This window comes from Zeugodacus cucurbitae, chromosome 6 (assembly GCF_028554725.1).
Source record: "Zeugodacus cucurbitae isolate PBARC_wt_2022May chromosome 6, idZeuCucr1.2, whole genome shotgun sequence".
Lineage (NCBI taxonomy): Eukaryota > Metazoa > Arthropoda > Insecta > Diptera > Tephritidae > Zeugodacus > Zeugodacus cucurbitae.
The window spans coordinates 26,530,277-26,548,248 of record NC_071671.1 but is presented as its reverse complement, the minus strand read 5'-3'; the positions used below and the strand labels follow the sequence as shown (position 1 = coordinate 26,548,248).

At 33.4% G+C, this 17,972-nt stretch overlaps 1 protein-coding gene across 1 annotated transcript in view; it reads right to left on the bottom strand.

Annotated features, from left to right (window-relative positions):
* Positions 1-535: 535 nt before the first annotated feature.
* The window catches only part of LOC105214003 (sialin), a 33,727-nt gene continuing 16,290 nt past the window's right edge, over positions 536-17,972 (bottom strand). The window contains exons 2-10 of the mRNA XM_011187149.3: positions 14,217-14,376; positions 2,545-2,687; positions 2,252-2,488; positions 2,163-2,187; positions 1,782-2,062; positions 1,592-1,714; positions 1,371-1,527; positions 1,062-1,303; positions 536-981 (exon numbers count right to left, since the gene is read on the bottom strand). Of these exons, the coding sequence (XP_011185451.1) occupies positions 823-981; positions 1,062-1,303; positions 1,371-1,527; positions 1,592-1,714; positions 1,782-2,062; positions 2,163-2,187; positions 2,252-2,488; positions 2,545-2,687; positions 14,217-14,241 (1,392 nt within the window). The 5' untranslated portion in view covers positions 14,242-14,376 and the 3' untranslated portion in view covers positions 536-822. The remainder of the gene's footprint in view (positions 982-1,061; positions 1,304-1,370; positions 1,528-1,591; positions 1,715-1,781; positions 2,063-2,162; positions 2,188-2,251; positions 2,489-2,544; positions 2,688-14,216; positions 14,377-17,972) is intronic.

Below are 17,972 nucleotides of genomic sequence, written 5' to 3'. Positions count from 1 at the left end.
TATTTAAGGTATCTGTTGTTCTTGAAATAGTGTCACAATCTTATTAAAGTCTCTATGCTTGAGTCGTTTAAATTGTGGTGGAAAGTAGTTTTATTGTCGAATATTCTACTTATTCTTGGTGAGTACCTCCTCCTTTTATATTACGACATAGTCCAGTGATTAGTTTTCATTGTATTCGTGATAGAAGAGAATGTAGAATAGCGAGGAAACCTTAATAATATTTTTGGTTATTTAGTCAATATGAAAAAAATTCAAAACAGTTGTGAAGATTGAACACGAAGTTCTCCATAACTTGAACTCTTGAATTGGCAATAGAAGTCAAGTTTCATACAAATTAACTTCCACAACTCGATCTCTCTCTAACTCGAAGTTCTTTATGGATAATGGTGATTCGAGTTACAGAAGTTCAACTGTTTATTCGAGCTCCACTTCGAGACTGTTCGTCCAACGAAGATCTGACAATCATGGGAACGGTCCGAAGAGTTTTAAGTGAAACGATTTTTTACCCACAAGTAAAAATAAATTTAAAGATATCTATTTTTTACATGAATTATATGTATATAAGTTCAATATTTATTAAATTCACAGCTTAATGGTACAAAGGAATATATCACTATAGCATACATACTTACTCCGTACGCATACTTTTTTGTACAGCCCTACAAATGGGCTTAATAATTTATACAAGCACTATAGATATTAAATCGCCATGGATTTTCACAACTCATACTTGATAGGTATAAATACATTTACAATAATACCAGATTATCCGACAGACTAATAAAACACTATATATGGTATATATGCAATACTTTTCCAGTTTTACAGTTTCGTGTTGATGGTGTCATTCTTCGACGTTTTCTTGTCGATTTCATTCCATTTCTGTATTTCACCCGAACCGAATACCCAAAAGAATAGTGCTGGTATAATGTAGGCTGCGGCGCCTATCAGGAACACGTTGTGCCACTGCTCAATGGTGTTCTGAAAAGAGTTGGAGAGAAAGAGAGACAATTAATGAAACCAACTCATAAGTTTTACCGTTTTAAAAACTAAGTACTTACACTTTCTTTAGTGAAGGCCGCCACAATCATTGGCGAGAAAATACCAGGCGTAGTACCAATACAGTTAATGATACCGTATAGTGTGCCCGCATAGTTGGGTGCCAGATCTTGAGAGTTCTGCAGATTACTTGCTGTTGCTGCGCCATTGAAACCCAAAGATATTGTCATAATGGCTACACAAACATAAGGATCTTTTCCGAAGTATGCCAGTACGATCAGCATGATACCAGGCAGAATATGCGCTAAAGGAAAATGAGAGAATTATATAATTTCGAATTTATTAAAATTAACAGAAATGCTATGACTTACAAGATAGACAGAAAGTTTTGCGCATTACTGTCACGCTCAACCAACTCTTGCGACGTATGAGATCCGCAATGGCGCCGAAGCCGAAGGCGCAGAGTAAACGCGCCAAATGTGGCAAGCTGGAGAGGAAACCGGCCGAAGACAAGTTGAAACCGAGCACCTTTTGAAAATAAATAGCAAATATTTAAAATCAAAAAAGGAGTCTAAGTAATTGTAGTACTCACCTCACTAAGGAACTTAGGTGTAGCGGTGATTAGGAAGAACAGACCCCACATGCTGCCATAATGCAAGAGCAGTAGCGACCAGAAGGGTAGAGAAACAAGGAGACTCTTATATGGTGGCCAGCGCTGTAAGATAATCAATTACATATATTATATAATTATGGAAATGGGCGATGACAAAACAGTTACTAACCTTCTGGGTCGTAATGGTATCGCCCAGACTCTTTTCAATATATTCACGCTCTTTAACCGAAATGGAACGATGTTGTGCTGGACTATCTGCCACAATGTAGAACCAAATCAATGTAACGATCAATACAAACAGACCAACCATATAGAAAGCCCAATCCCAGCCCATGCTCTCGATAAGTAAACCACTTATAGGCCAGGTAATCACTGTGCCGAATGTGCCACCCATTAAAGAGGCGACAAATTTTCCCTTCTCATCAGGTGGCGACCATTTTGAGACCAAATCTGCAGGAAAGTAAGCAAGGCAGAAAATTAGTAAGGTCGTTAATAATGCCAGAGGTTAATAATAAAGCTTAATACTAGCTTTATTTGCGCTTCTACTTACTGTGACAACACGGATAAATCACGCCCTAAAAATAAAGAAATAAAAAAATAGTTAAAATATTTCAACCTTTAATCAAGTTTTTAACTTACACTCAAGAAGCCGATGAGAAAACGTATCGCAAATACAGCCCATTTGTCCCAAGATGCGGCGAGAGGTGTGAGTGCCGTTAGTGCGGCAGCGCCCAAACAACTCCAACCAGCTACCGGCTTGCCACCAAAGTTCTCGGCCAGCATACCAGCTGGCAGTGAGGTAATCATATAGCCATAGAAGTAAGCGCCTAATAAGTTGGCTTGATCCGTTTGACTCCAGTTGTAACGTGGACCGTACTGTTTAAGATAGGTTAGTTATAACCTTTCTATAAGATTTCTCTCGTAACACTTACATTTGGTAGCGGTTCGGTGGCATTGGGGTCCGTCTGTTCGACCATAGCTATGATATTAATACTTAGATTGACACGCATCATATAGCTCATAAGACACGCCATAAACAACATTACCGCTATGTTGAAGCGTTTTGGAATGTGAACTGAAAGTGGCAAAAGAGAGAGAGAGAGAGATGATATGATTAGGCAAGTTGGTGGCAAAGATTTGTATAATTTATAAAGGTATTCTGGGATAACGTTATATTATAGATTAGTATATTTAAGCATTAGTATATAAAATTCGAATAGCAATTACCCGCTTGAAGAACAACAAAGCAGCGGGGGCCGATAGATTACCGGCAGAACTATTCAAATACGGCGGCGAAGAACTGATAAGGTGCATGCATCAGCTTCTTTGCAGAATATGGTCGGAAGAAAGCATGCCTGACGATTGGAATCTCAGTGTGCTCTGCCCAATCCATAAAAAGGGAGATCCCACAATCTGCGCCAATTACCGTGGGATCAGCCTCTTAAATATCGCATACAAGGTTCTATCGATTGTACTGTGTGAAAAACTAAAGCCCACCGTCAACAAACTGATTGGACCTTATCAGTGTAGCTTTAGACCTGGAAAATCGACAACTGACCAGATATTCACCATGCGCCAAATTTTGGAGAAGACCCGTGAAAAGAGGATCGACACACACCACCTTTTTGTCGATTTTAAAGCTGCTTTCGACAGCACGAAAAGGAGCTGCCTTTACGCCGCGATGTCTGAATTTGGTATCCCCGCAAAACTAATACGGCTGAGTAAATTGACGCTGAGCAACACCAAAAGCTCCGTCATGATTGGGAAGGACCTCTCCGAGCCGTTCGATACCAAACGAGGTTTCAGACAAGGTGACTCACTATCATGCGACTTCTTTAACCTGATGCTGGAAAAAATTATAAGAGCTGCAGAGCTAAACCGAGAAGGTACAATCTTCTACAAGAGTGTACAGCTCCTGGCGTACGCCGATGATATTGATATCATCGGAAGCAACAACCGCGCCGTTTGTTCTGCTTTTTCCCGCATGGATAAGGAGGCGAAGCGAATGGGTCTGGAGGTGAATGAGGACAAGACGAAATATCTCCTGTCATCAAGCAAACAGTCGGCGCATTCGCGTCTTGGCTCCCACGTCACTGTTGACAGTCATAACTTCGAGGTCGTAGATAATTTCGTATACCTGGGAACCAGCATCAACAACACGAACAATGTCAGCCTCGAAATCCAGCGCAGAATAACTCTTGCCAACAGGTGCTACTTTGGACTGAGTAGGCAATTGAACAGTAAAGTCCTCTCTCGACGAACCAAAATCAAGCTTTACAAGTCGCTTATCATTCCCGTCCTGCTCTACGGTGCAGAAGCTTGGACGATGTCAACATCAGATGAGACGACACTAGGAGTTTTCGAGAGGAAAATTTTGCGCAAGATTTATGGTCCTCAGAACATTGGCAACGGCGAATACCGCAGACGATGGAACGATGAGCTGTACGAGTTATACGACGACATTGACATAGTTCAGCGAATAAAAAGACAGCGGTTACGCTGGCTAGGTCATGTTGTCCGAATGGACGAAAACACTCCAGCACTGAAAGTGTTCGATGCAGTACCCGCCGGAGGAAGCCGAGGAAGGGGAAGGCCTCCACTCCGTTGGAGGGACCAGGTGGAGAGCGACCTGGTTAAACTTGGGATCTCCAACTGGCGCCGAACTGCGAAGGAGAGAGAGAGGTGGCGCACTATCGTCGATTCGGCTATAACCGGCTATACGGTTGCAACGCCAATCACATACATACATATTTAAGCACAATTAATGAATCGCATTTCTAATTAGTATCTTCAAAATAAAACTATACCACATTTATGGAATTGAGACCTGATTTGGAAACGCCTTTTCTAAATTTATAATAAACCTAACCTCAAAACTATAATTCGTCTAAAATATTGATAAGTACAATCAAATCTCTGGTTTTGGGAGATGGTATAACTGCAGTTTTATTTCGGGAGGTACTAATAACATTTGGAATTTAGTCTAAATTCTCTGCAATTATTAAGGTTATGTGCGTCAGAAGTTATATGTACGCCTTATCATCAGTTCAAATCTAAATTTAGTTCTCCCTTCAATATCTAAATCTTATTTAAATATGGATTTCATAGATCGCTGTAATTTAGCTCATAACAGTTGAATAAACATTGCAAAATGTAAAAATAAAGTCATTAGCTAATTTCCCTAAGGCTTTGTCAATATTCACGTTGTCAAAACTAAATATTGTCACGTTGTAAATTTCCATAATTACATTAGATATTTGATAAACATGCAATGTGCATTTGTTGGGTTAAGCGTAAGTTTCTAAAGGCCTTTTAGTAATATGGGGGCGGTGCGATAAGTCGGCTGACGATCGTTAGAAAATGAGTTTAACGAGTTTAAACGTGATCGAACGTTAGTTTTTGATAGCCTACGAACAAATGCCAATTAAAAAGTCCTTGATCTATCATTAATAGACCGAAAATTAAGGTGCGCAAAATAGCTGAGATTGTTTTCTGCGATTCTTAGGGTGCTACTTGATCCCTCTACTGATCACTTCTCTTTGTTTCGTTATTTAAAAAGCATCACTCGTCACAAATGAAATTGAGTTGAATAAGAAGATTATCGACGGCCAAGTGATATTGTTTTCAGAACTCCAGAAGATGTATTTCTCAGTAGGAGTTTTAATAGATCAGCTGTATCCAGTATAAAGATCATCATTTTGCAAAACAAATATTTTTGTTTTTGTTAACTACGTACTTATCAAGCCGATCTCGTACATTATCAGACGTTTTTACAGTTACTCTATATGTCACGCGAGCTATATATTCCATATTATTGCTGAAATTAGTTTATTGTGGCATCTTACATATAACGGCATTAGCACATTACTGTTATTTCTAGGTTTATTGTATTATAAAATGATGTACTGCGTTTTACAGTAGTTTAAAAAATTGCACACGCTTTCACTGTGATTACAGCCTTATATGAATGCAACTAGTCTACCCTATAATATTATAAATAAATTAGATTATGCATCAGTTGTTTTCTGTTATTTAATACTTGAATTATGCGCTGTTATCATGTAACAACCAGATATACGATATTCTTTCCAATATACTTATATATTTTATTGTCAATATTTTAGAAAAGCTGCTTTAAAACTTCTAACTAAATCATAATCAGAAATTAACTTAGTCAGTTAAGCGCGAAAAGTAGTTTAGGAAAACAAGTGCTCGTAGAGCAAAAAGTAATACTGTTTTCTCTAATAATTAGCAAAGCGGTATGGAAATACGAGTATATTTACATACAAACAACAATAAATATCTGTATTATATAAGTAAAAATATAAGCGTTTACATAGCCTTAACATTTGTATGCCAAAATGACTAAGTGATTATCGTACTGTACATACAAAACTTTAGAATTGTAGTAATATAATTCATGGTAATAATTTTCGCTTGATTTGTGGTTAATTCGCGAAAAATGTAAATATCAAACAGCGTTAGAGATTTCATAAAAGCTTTTCAAGGAGTTTGTTTTTTGGTATTTATATACAAGTTTGTTTGTTGTTGTGGTGAGTGTATGAACTTATTCACGCCTCAAATGGTTTGTAAATATCACCGTGATGCTGTCAATAATTATATGTATGTAGATATTCATAATTTTGAGGAATAAAGCAAAAAAACAAGTAAGGGAGGGCTAAGTTCGGGTGTCACCGAACATTTTATAATCTCGCAAATTATTTATTTAAATTTATTAATATAACAAACAATTTGACTCACATATGTATGAGATAGATCAAGTTATAATCCGATTACACTCATTGTTGGCACGGAGACATTTTATTAGAAGAAACATATTCCCTCTGAATTTCTTCTAAATATCTGAGAGACTTTCCTATATTTTCTGTAAAAAAAATTGTTAGAATCACCCAGGTCCTCATATTCGATATATAGGGTTTTGAAAACTTTTGGACTGATTTGGACAAAGTTTAGAAGAGTGTCACTCTTTAAATACAGTATTTTTGCAAAATTCTGTTCCGATATAATCATTAGATGTATTGTAAAGACTATTCAGACCGGCTTCAAAGTTCTAGTATATTTGAAGTTGGCGTGGTTGTGAACCGATTTGTACTCATTTCACAACATATCATTGGGACGCTTGGTTGAAACTATGAACCTAATTTCATAACATAAGCTTTGTATGGGAGGTGGGCGTGGTTATAATCCGATTTCCTCTATTTTTGGACTGTAAAAGGTAATACCTAAAAGAAACGACTCTAGAAAGTTTCCTTGATATAGTTTTAGTAGTTTGCAAGATATGTACAAAAAACTTAGTAGGGGTGGGGCCACGCCCACTTCCCCAAAAAAATTACATCCCCCTCGTCCTTCATACAAAATTTTAATAGCTTAATTTATGGCTGAGATCTAGCTTTTTATATGTTTTCGGTTATTGCAAGTTTGCGGCGTGGTAGTGGTCCTATTACGCCCATCTTCGAACTTAATATGGTGCCAAGAAATACGCCTTCCAAGTTTCAAGATATCTCAATTTTTACTCGAGTTATAGCTTGCACGGACAGACAGACAGACAGACGGACGGACAGACAGACATCCGTCTGAACTCGTCTTGAACTCGTCACCCTGATCATTTTGATATACATAACCCTATATCTAACTCGTTTAGTTTTAGGACTTACAACCAACCGTTATGTGAACAAAACTATAATACTCTCGTAGCAACTTTATTGAGCTTTTTAATATCATATATTTCAAGGATTCGACGAATCAAACCATTATACCTTTTTTAAGTAGTTCTAAGTTTAGTTCGATTCAATACATTTATTTAGAATTTGAGTTCGGTTAAATACATAATTATTAAAATAACGAATTTCAGGTTCAAAACCACTTCATTGAAAAAATCGGTTCAAATTTTGAAGTTGTAATGTTTTGATTTTCTTTTAGATGCTTTGGGCAGTAAATCAGTCAATTTATATATATGTCAAAGAAAATTTATAGAATTAGATCGAGAAGTATTTCGATAGTGTTTTGGATCAATAAACTTAATAAAATTGTTCTTAACTTTCTGTAGTGAAAGTGTTAAGAGCTCACAGACTGACTGGGGATACCTTACAATGATAACTGTAGAAGCTGCCAAGAAGAAGAAGATACTATAGCATATATTTTATGCGAATGTTTATGTAGCTTATATAGGAAAAGAATCGCAACTAACGGTCGTAGTTTCCTGGACAATGTGGTGAAAGTTGCACATATAAAACTTTGTGAGTTGTATTCAGAGAGCAAATAATAGTGTGATGGGATTCCAGTCCCGGTGGTTTCACTATGAGCCTCGCAAAGACCTGGGATGGAAAGACAACCTCTTAACCTAAAATTACTTTCTTTAATGAAACTGAAAACGCTAAATAGAATTTTGTCAGTTTGAGTTTTTAGACTGCCAAATTAATTGATCAATTTAAATTTTTATTGAGAAACTCTTTTATGCCTTTTATACTACCGACTACTCGATAATCGATCAGCTATTATACAGTTTTGTTTTTGCTTTTCATAAGAAGTTGGTAAGTTTCATCAGCTGATTAATATTTTTAGCAGCGACATCTACCGTAGCTTTTTTTTACACATTTCGAAAATGAACAATAAGTGGGGAAAACTTACAGACATATAACTTGTTGGGGTCAAAATAACAGGCATGGTCCTAGCCTAAAAACCAATTATGACTTTTTCTTCAAAAAAAGAAATATTATTCAACATAACTCCCTTAGTAAAATTTCAAAACTTTATCACTGTTTCACTCAACACCACATTGAAACAGTTCTAAAGCGTTGTGCGTGACGATATGTGACATGTGAAATTCATTAAATATGAAACATAAATTATTAGCACGTTTTATTATTGTCTGTAATAAAAACGTTTGAATTTTCATTGTAAATAAGATAATTTATTCAATTAGAAAATGCCTAATAGTTGCGAGCGAAAATGGTTAACAATGTCGAACTATTTTTTGATTTGATCACAAAGTTCAATAGCGGAAGTGATTTTAGGTACGAAATGTATTATTATACCCTGAACAGGGTATATTAAGTTTGTCACGAAGTTTGTAACACCCAGAAGGAAGCGTCGGAAGCCCTATGAAGTATATATATAAATGATCAGTATGTTGAACTGAGTCGATTGAGTTTGTAACACCCAGAAGGAAGCGTCGGAAGCCCTATGAAGTGTATATATAAATGATCAGTATGTTGAACTGAGTCGATTTTGCCATGTCCGTCTATCTGTATACATATATACGAACTAGTCCTTCAGTTTTTAAGATATCGTTTTGAAATTTTGCAAATGTTATTTTCTCTTCAAGAAGCTGCTCATTTGTCGGAACTGCCGATATCGGACCACTATATCATATAGCTGCCATACAAACTGAACGATCGGAATCACGGGCTTGTATGGAAAACATCCGCATTTTACTACATATCTTCACGAAATTTGGTGTGGGTTATTGCTCATAGAAATAATTTAATCTCCGAAAAAATTGTTCAGATCGGTTCACTATAGCATATAGCTGCCATACAAACCGAACGATCGGAATCAATGGCTTGTATGGAAAATTTTCGCATTTGACGTGGTATGTTCACGAAATTTGACATGGATTATTGCTTAAAGTAATAATATAATCTCCGAAGAAATTGTTTAGATCGGTTAACTATAGCATATAGTTCGAAATCAAATGCTTGCATGGGAAACTTTCTCATTTGTAAATAACTTTAATGTTTCTAGCGAACAACCCGGCTAAACAGAATTAGTAAAATGTTTTCTTTCTTTTTACTTATTTTTTTCTTATGTCTTTAGATTTGCTTAAACACATAGTTACTAAAAGAAATGCACCTGTGAAGGGTATATTAGCTTCGGTACAGCCGAAGTTAACGTTTTTTCTTGTTTTTGAATAAAGATTTTACCAATAAAGATTATATTGGTGTGAATGAATCCACAAATTAATATATACATATTTACATACATATTTAAATACATACTAATTTTTATTTTATGAGGCTAAAACTGACATGGAAAATTGGGGTTTTTCGGCTGAAAACTATTTCCAACTAGTTTCATTTCCAGTGAACAGAATTTATCTTTTTGTGTACCACAATTTGTATAAAGATACTCGTAAACAAAATTAATGAATTTTCGGAAATTAATGCTGCACGATTGCCTTCGCAGAATCTTGCAAATTTGCAACACCAAAGTGGCAAAGTGCCATAAATGCGTTTGAGTCCACTTTTACACACATATCTGCATTAAATATTTGCGTCACTTATCGACTATTATTCTGCATGTGCAAATATACGTGACACTCAATCACGCTTAAAATTTAACTAGAATTGCTGGTGCAAACTTCGCGCTTTGCGTGTGGTTTGTACTCGCGCAATATTTTCATAGGAAACGTGTGGCTACCAAAAATAGCGTACAGCACCAGTCACCGTAAACTCCAAATACGCAACACACTTGCCAAAACATTGGGGGCCAACAGCAAACAATTTGCGAAAATATGCTTATTGGTAAGATCAATATTTGTGACGCTCGACTGTGACGGCGGTGATGGTATGTGACTTTAAATTAACAAATATTGTTTTTCAATTACTTTCTATTTGCATAAATAGTAATAAAACAGCAAAGGAAGCATCAAAGGTTTTGGGGGGTAAACTCTTATGTCAAAGCAATGTTATATACTCGTATGTGTCAATTTTATTGGTTATCAAAACGTCATATCAACAGAAAAAATTAGTACAAGTACTGGTTTATAATGGTTTTCATTTTACTAGATCTTATATAACTTTGCGTTTATATGCAAATTTTCGCAAATATGTATACTTTACTATTAACACTGTGTTGTCAGAAAATATGAATATCAAATATTTTATTCAACGTGTGTGTCAATATTTTGGTTGAGTTGTAAATACTGACGAGAGTGATAGCCTAGATCTAGCAAGCTTTGGAAAACTGAACTAAGCTAGATTATTGCATTGTTTTATTTTAATTTTATTATTCTTCTAATTAATATATACAATTTAGTAGATTTAGATTTAATTATATTTATAATGCCGCTTAACGAACATTTTTCCAATAACTTCATTTATTATACTCTCGCAACAAAAGTTGCTAAAGTGAGTATTATAGTTTTGTTCACATAACAGTTGTTTGTGTCACCAAGAAATAAAAGAGTTAGATATGAGGTTATATATATATAAATGATCAGGATGACGAATGGAGTTGAAATCCGGATGTCTGTCCGTCCGTCTGTCTGTGCAAGCGATAACTTGAGTAAAAATTGAGATATCTTAATGAAACTTGGAACACACCGTGGACCGTGAGAGGGTTGCTCTCAAAAATGGGCAAAATCGGACCAAAAACACATAAAGTGTCATAACTAAGCCATAAATAAAGATATAACAGTAAAATTTGGAATAAAGGATCGCAATAAGAAGCGGCATATTTGGATGTAATTTTTTTGTGGAAGTGGGTGTGACCCCGCCCCCTAAAAAGTTTTTTGTACATATCTCGCAAACAACTAAAGCTATATCAAGGAAACATTCTAGAGTCGTTTCTTTTAGGTACTACCTTATACAGTGGAGGAAATCGGATTATAACCACGCCCACCTCCCATACAAATGTTATGTTGAAAACTACTGAAAATTCTTTAATTCAGTAAGGAAAACCAGCAGAAGCCTTAAATTGCATTATAAAGATGGTACAGAAGTGCTGCACTCAAAATGATATACAAAATTTAAAGTGGGCGTGATTCCGCCCACTTTTGGGACAAAAACCATATCTCCGAAATTACTCGACCAATTTCAATGAAATTCGGTTCATCATATCTTCCTAGCTTTCCAATGATATGTTGTGAAAATAGTCCAAATCGGTTCACAACCACGCCTACTTCCCATATACCACAACTCTGAAGTCGGTCTGAATTGTTTACTTTACAATATATAAAGTTAGTACTAGTGAAAATATCGGCATAGAACTTTGCATAAATACTGTATTTAAAGAATGGCATCGCCCTTTTAAAAAACGTCGAAATCGGTCCATAAGTTTTCAAGACCCTGTATATCGAATATGAGGACCTCAGTACGTCTAACAAATTTTTTACCGAAATTGTAGTTAAGTCTCTCTCAGATATTTTGAAGACATTTTGAGGGAATATGTTTCTTCTAATAATATGTCTCCGTGCCAACAATGAGTGAAATCGGGTCAGAACTTCATCTATCTCCCATAGACTTAATATTAGGGTTTTCAAACTTCCAATGGACTTTTTATCATATACATATATGCCAAATATGTGAGTGAAATTGTTTTTTATATTAATAAATTTAAATAAATAAATTGCGAGAGTATAAAATGTTCGGTGACACCCGAACTTAGCCCTTCCTTACTTGTTTATTTAAATTTTCTAACTTCCCTAAAATTATTATATATTTTAATTTGTTTTTTATTTTTGAAAATATTTTGTTTTTGAATAATTGAAAAAAATAAGTTTTTTAATTATTGTTTTTTTATTGCAGTTTAAACATAAAAATTTTATAAAAAAATATATACTAGTAAATAAAAAAAATTAAATTGTATAAAAAAAATTGATTAAATTATTTCAGATATTAATTTTTTTTCCTAAATCAGTTAAAAAATATTTTTTAAATATTATTATTTTTATTTATTTTTTGTTATTATATACTTAATTAATTTTCAAAATACTATCGTATATAATTAATTAAAAAAAATATATTTTTTTTTTGTTCAATTTTATTAATTTTTATTTGGTTATTATTTGTTTTGAAAAATACTTGATTTGTTGATAATATTATACTTTATTGATTATTTAAGATTTCTAAAATATTTACAAATATCTTTTCTATTTTGTTGTTATCTATTTTTTGAAAACAATTGTTCTTTTTTAATTCTTTAAGATATTTTATTATATTTTTTTAATTATTGTTTTTAATTATTTATTTTTGGAAATATTTGAATATTTTTTTTAATTTTTTGTAAAATTTTTTTTTTTCAAATCCTTAAAACAGTTTTATTCATTTTGTTTGTTTTTAATTTTTGAAATACAGTGAGAATACATAACTCGAACTTCTATAACCCGAAGATCTCCATAATTCGAACTTTTTAATCGGCAATAGCGTTTAGAAATCAAATTTCATACAAATTTCCTCCCATAACTTGAACTTCTATAACTATATAACTTTCTTAATTTCAGAACCTTTATTTAAATTGTTTTCCAGTATTTATATATGCTTCAAAATATTTTTTTGTTATTTTTATACTCTCGCAACAAATGTTGCTAAAGAGAGTATTATAGTTTTGTTCATATAACGGTTGTTTGTAACACCCAAAACTAAACGAGTTAGATATAGGGTTATGTATACCAAAGTGATCAGGGTGAAGAGTGGAGTTCAAATCCGAATGTCTGTCTGTCCGTCCGTCCGTCCGTCCGTCTGTGCAAGCTGTAACTTGAGGAAAAATTAAGATATCTTGATGAAACTTGGCACCATAGGAAGGTTGCTTTCGAAAATGAGCAAAATCCGACCACTGCCACGCCCACAAAATGGCGAAAACCGAAAACACATAAAGTGCCATAACTAAGCCATAAATAAAGCTATGGAAATAAAATTTGGTATGAAGGATCGTACTATGAAGGGGCATATTTGGATGTAATTTTTTTGGGGAAGTGGGCGTGGCCCCGCCCCCTACTAAGTTTTTTGTACATATCTCGCAATAGAGCTATATGAACCAAACTTTCTGCAGTCGTTTTCTTTAGCAACTTCCTAATACAGTCCAAAAATGAAAGAAATCGGATCATAATCATGCCCACCTCCCATACAAAAGTTAGGTTGAAAATTACTAAAAGTGGGTTAACTCATTAACGAAAAACGTCAGAAACACTAAATTTCACACAAGAAATGGCAGATAAAAGATGCACTGAGATTTTTTTACAAAATGGAAAATGGGCGTGGCGTCGCCCACTTATGGGTCAAAACCCTTATCTCAGGAACTACTCGACCGATTTCAATGAAACATGGTTTGTAATAGTTTCCTTACATCCCAATGATATGTTGTGAAAATAGGCGAAATCGCATCACAACCACGCCTACTTCCTATATACCAGAACTTTGAAGACAATCTGAATCGTTTACTTTACAATATATAAAGTAAGTACTAGTGAAGATATCGGTGCAGAACTTTGCACAAATACTATGTTAATAGTGTGGCAGCCCCATTCTAAAAATCGCCGAAATAGGTTTTTAAGGACCCATATATCGAACACGAGGACCTCGGTGCTTCTAACCTAATATTATGGTTTCCAACTTTCAATGGACTTTATACAACATATATGACGAATATGTGGGTCAAATTGTGTATTATATAATATAAATAAAGTTAAATAAATAAATTGCGAGAGTATAAAATGTTCAGTTACACCCGAACTTAGCCCTTCCTTACTTGTTAATTCTATTACTATTTAATTTATTTGTTTGAGAAAATGTAATATATTTTATATCCCTAAATTTTTGAAAAAGATATTTTTTTGTCTTTTAATCGCTTAATTTATGTTACTTACGGCATGGTAAATTTATGAACGCCATTTTGATAGTTTTGGTGGTTTTATAACGAGGTAGTTGAGTTTTTTATTTGACGAAACTGTGCTTCGTTCAATGTCTTCAAGTGATTTTAGCAACTCATATCAACAAGTAGAAGTTCGACAATGTTTTTTCAATTGTCTGAAAAGAAATAAGTTAAATGCAGTTTAATAGATTTGTATATTTTGATTACAAATATGATTTTTCATAATAATTTTTTAGACAATACGAAAATGACACAAAAAACACAGATATTTTATATTTTCTAAAAATGAAAATGCTAACATTTTATGCTAAATGCTAACATTTTTTATTTTTTACCAATTAATGCGATGTCATTTCAATTTCTTATTAATTTTTGATGAACTCGACTTTTTTCAATTTTATTAATATCATTTAAAAAATTGTCTATTTATCAATTAATATTTTTAATTAAACACTAATTGTGCAGTTAGTTAATTGAGTATAATTTCTTAATGAACTTCTCTTAATTGCTCAATTAAAATTTTATTTGATTCTGTGCAAATTATTTAAGCATTTTATTTAATTAATTTCAGCACCTTTTAAACAAATTTCTAGGCAACTGTTTACTTAATTCATGCACCGAATTCAACTAAGTGTTTCATACAGTATAAAATTCCTGCTCTAATATACCAAAAACCCTTTTTCGTGCACTTTGCTTTAGAAATACCAGTAATATATATAAATAAATACAAAATGTTGCTGCTTATTTTATGACGTTTCATAAAAGACGAAGTGTGGCAACACATTTGACCCCCAGAATGTTAACGGACCCATAAACCAAAACCGTAAGCAAATGTTTTATCATTTTATATTTATAATTGTTTTCTTGCTTTTTTACTATTTTCTACGCTATGCCGGTTATAAATTGTTGCCAGTATATAAATGTGATAATTAAGTCATAAAATTGTTCAACTGATAAGCGTAAGGAGCGTGTGATTATAAATAAGTTAACTGCTAATTAACTAATTGTTGCTGCATAAAACTAGAGAATAATCAAAAAAATTATTTACAGCTTAAATCAACGATATTCAATTTTCGCATACATATTTACATAAATATGTGCCAATCAAGTGCTCGTAAAATAATGATTTATGAAAGCAAAATTTCATTGTTTTGTGACTTTGTGTTGATTGCACAATTGACTTGACTTTTATCACGGGAAAACTTGCATATCACAACGACGCGTGTAGAAGTAGACGTATTTAAATGGAATATTTGTGTGTATAAACTGGGTAAATACAATAAAAGTTTACTTTAACCGTTATCAGCGTCCGCCTCTACAGAAGCGCCTGTTTACAAACAAACACACACGCAATCAACTTGGCATAAACTTGAATTAACGGTCGAAGAGTTTATAATTATTTGTCTGAGTGTCGGATTTGCTGACATTACAAGATGTCTACGGACATTGCCGTCTCTCATCATTAGCGTGCGGAATCTTTTCTCGGAATTTTTTTTTTGTTGAGTCACTTTTTGGCACCTACATACGTGTACATCCGTATGCGTGCACGCAATATGCAAATGCGCGTGTAATTTAAGTAATTTAAGTTAGTAATGCTGTAATGGGAAAGTTCGTTTTGTAGTGTGCCACTTTTGAATTTCACCTGCTCCACGTGGCGTCGAAGAGTTTGGCATAAACAAAAATACCAAAGATCATATTTTATACGTCATTAAGAGCGCAGACAGTGGTGTCTGGTGAAATTTATTTCATTTTGTTTTTAATATTTTTTCATTTCTTATGACACTTATGACGCTCTTGTGTAGCCGAGGTAATATACTTCTGCTTTTACTTGTTGTAAATTGACAAGTCATTTACGTATTTCTAAAATAGAATTTATATAAATTGAATTTATGATGGATTTATTATCCTCACCGTCAAGTTATGTTGTATTTCATGGTTATCAAACTTTAGAATTTTCAAATAATTCCTAAGCACAATCTTAATTAAATTATTGAACTCATAAAATATTAAAAAAGTAATCCATTTATAATTGACATGCAGCTGAAGTGTATTGGAATGTATTTATGAGTCTATACATACAAAGAAACACACACTATATACACATTTCTAACAGTAATCTAAACGGTAATTTCCACGTTCTAAACGTATTAACAGTCGTCTGATTACAGATTATTAGCCATTCTATGCCATAGTTAAACAGAAAAATTCTTGCAATGTTTATATTATATGTACTTTCAGTTAATTGCTGAAAGTGAAAATCTAAGCTAAAGTTAATTAATTCACAGTTCAAATATATAATATAGTTTTGAAAGAAATAGAAAGTTGTGGCTTATATGTAGAGTTCTAAAAAGTAATGGCACTATATATTAGGTAATGCAGTGCCTGCGAGAAAATATTTAATCATGATTTGCCATAATTTGACATTGAAGTACAAAAAATCTAAATTAATTAATTAAATTTATCAACAAATGTTTAAAAAGTATTCAAATTGCTTTGATTTTGAGTTCGTTTTGGGTTTTTGAAGGTCACAATAGCTTAATATATAGATTTAATAAATTATGTTGTGTTTAAGAATATCGAAATCAGTCAAAATGCGTAAAATTTTAAGTTTTGCTTACTATATATATATTAAATAGCCTATGGTATAGCTTGAGCAAAGCAAGTAGCATACATTCAGGGGCTATGAACACTCAGTTATAAATAAACAACACATATGATGCGAACAATGAACGAAAGATTAGCTCAGGAGAAAAATGGTTTACCAAAAAGTCCCCATACTATAAAATTATAATTTTAAATTTATTTGTGGTCCAGCTTTTTATTCTGCTATTCTTGTCTGTTTTTCCCCGAAACTAACCGCCAAGTCATTGTTCAGTGAGTGTAGAGAATATTTGCGAAATTTAAAATACATTTTTATTATCGACAATCAATAAAGCTGAACTTGATTAATTTATTTAAAATTTGTTTCAAAACTTGTATGATGTTTACAAATTACTTTAAATTAATATATTTTTATTTTATTAAAACATTTTCGAACCAAAAAAACTGTATATCTCGGATCACGTAACACAATTTGACCCATATATTCGGTATAAAGTTCAATAGAATAACGAAAATCATCATAAATAGTATATGGGGACTGAGGTAATTCCTAAACCGATTTCACTCGTTTTCACCACCAAGATGCAATGTATCGAAGACTATACGCTCACTTAATTTATTATTACTTATAATTAGGTATATGGGATCTGGGGGAAGTTATGACCCGATTTTTACCATTTCAGGTACAGAGAGAAACTGTTATAAGAAAAAAATTCAGAGGGAATGAATTACATTAAAATATCTGATGGATTTACCTATATTTTCGGTGAAAAATTACCCTTAGGCACTGAGTTCTTCTTGAAAAGTCATGGTTCGATTTTAACAATTTTTCCACAAGTGATGTCACAGCTCAAATACAGTATTTGTGTAATGTTTTATTCCGCTATGTTCATTTGTTTGTAATGTATATATGTATTATAAAGTGAACGAATCAAAAGAATTCAAAATTGAGTTATATGGGAAGTAGACGTAGTTGTGAACCGATTTCGCCCATATTCCACCCGTGTCATCAGGGTGTCAAGAAAATATTATATACATATATATGGTTTTTAACCCATAAGTGGGCGACGCCACGCCCATTTGCCATTCTGTAAAAAAATCTGAGTGCAGCTTCCTTCTGCCATTTCTTATGTAAAATTTGGTGTTTCTG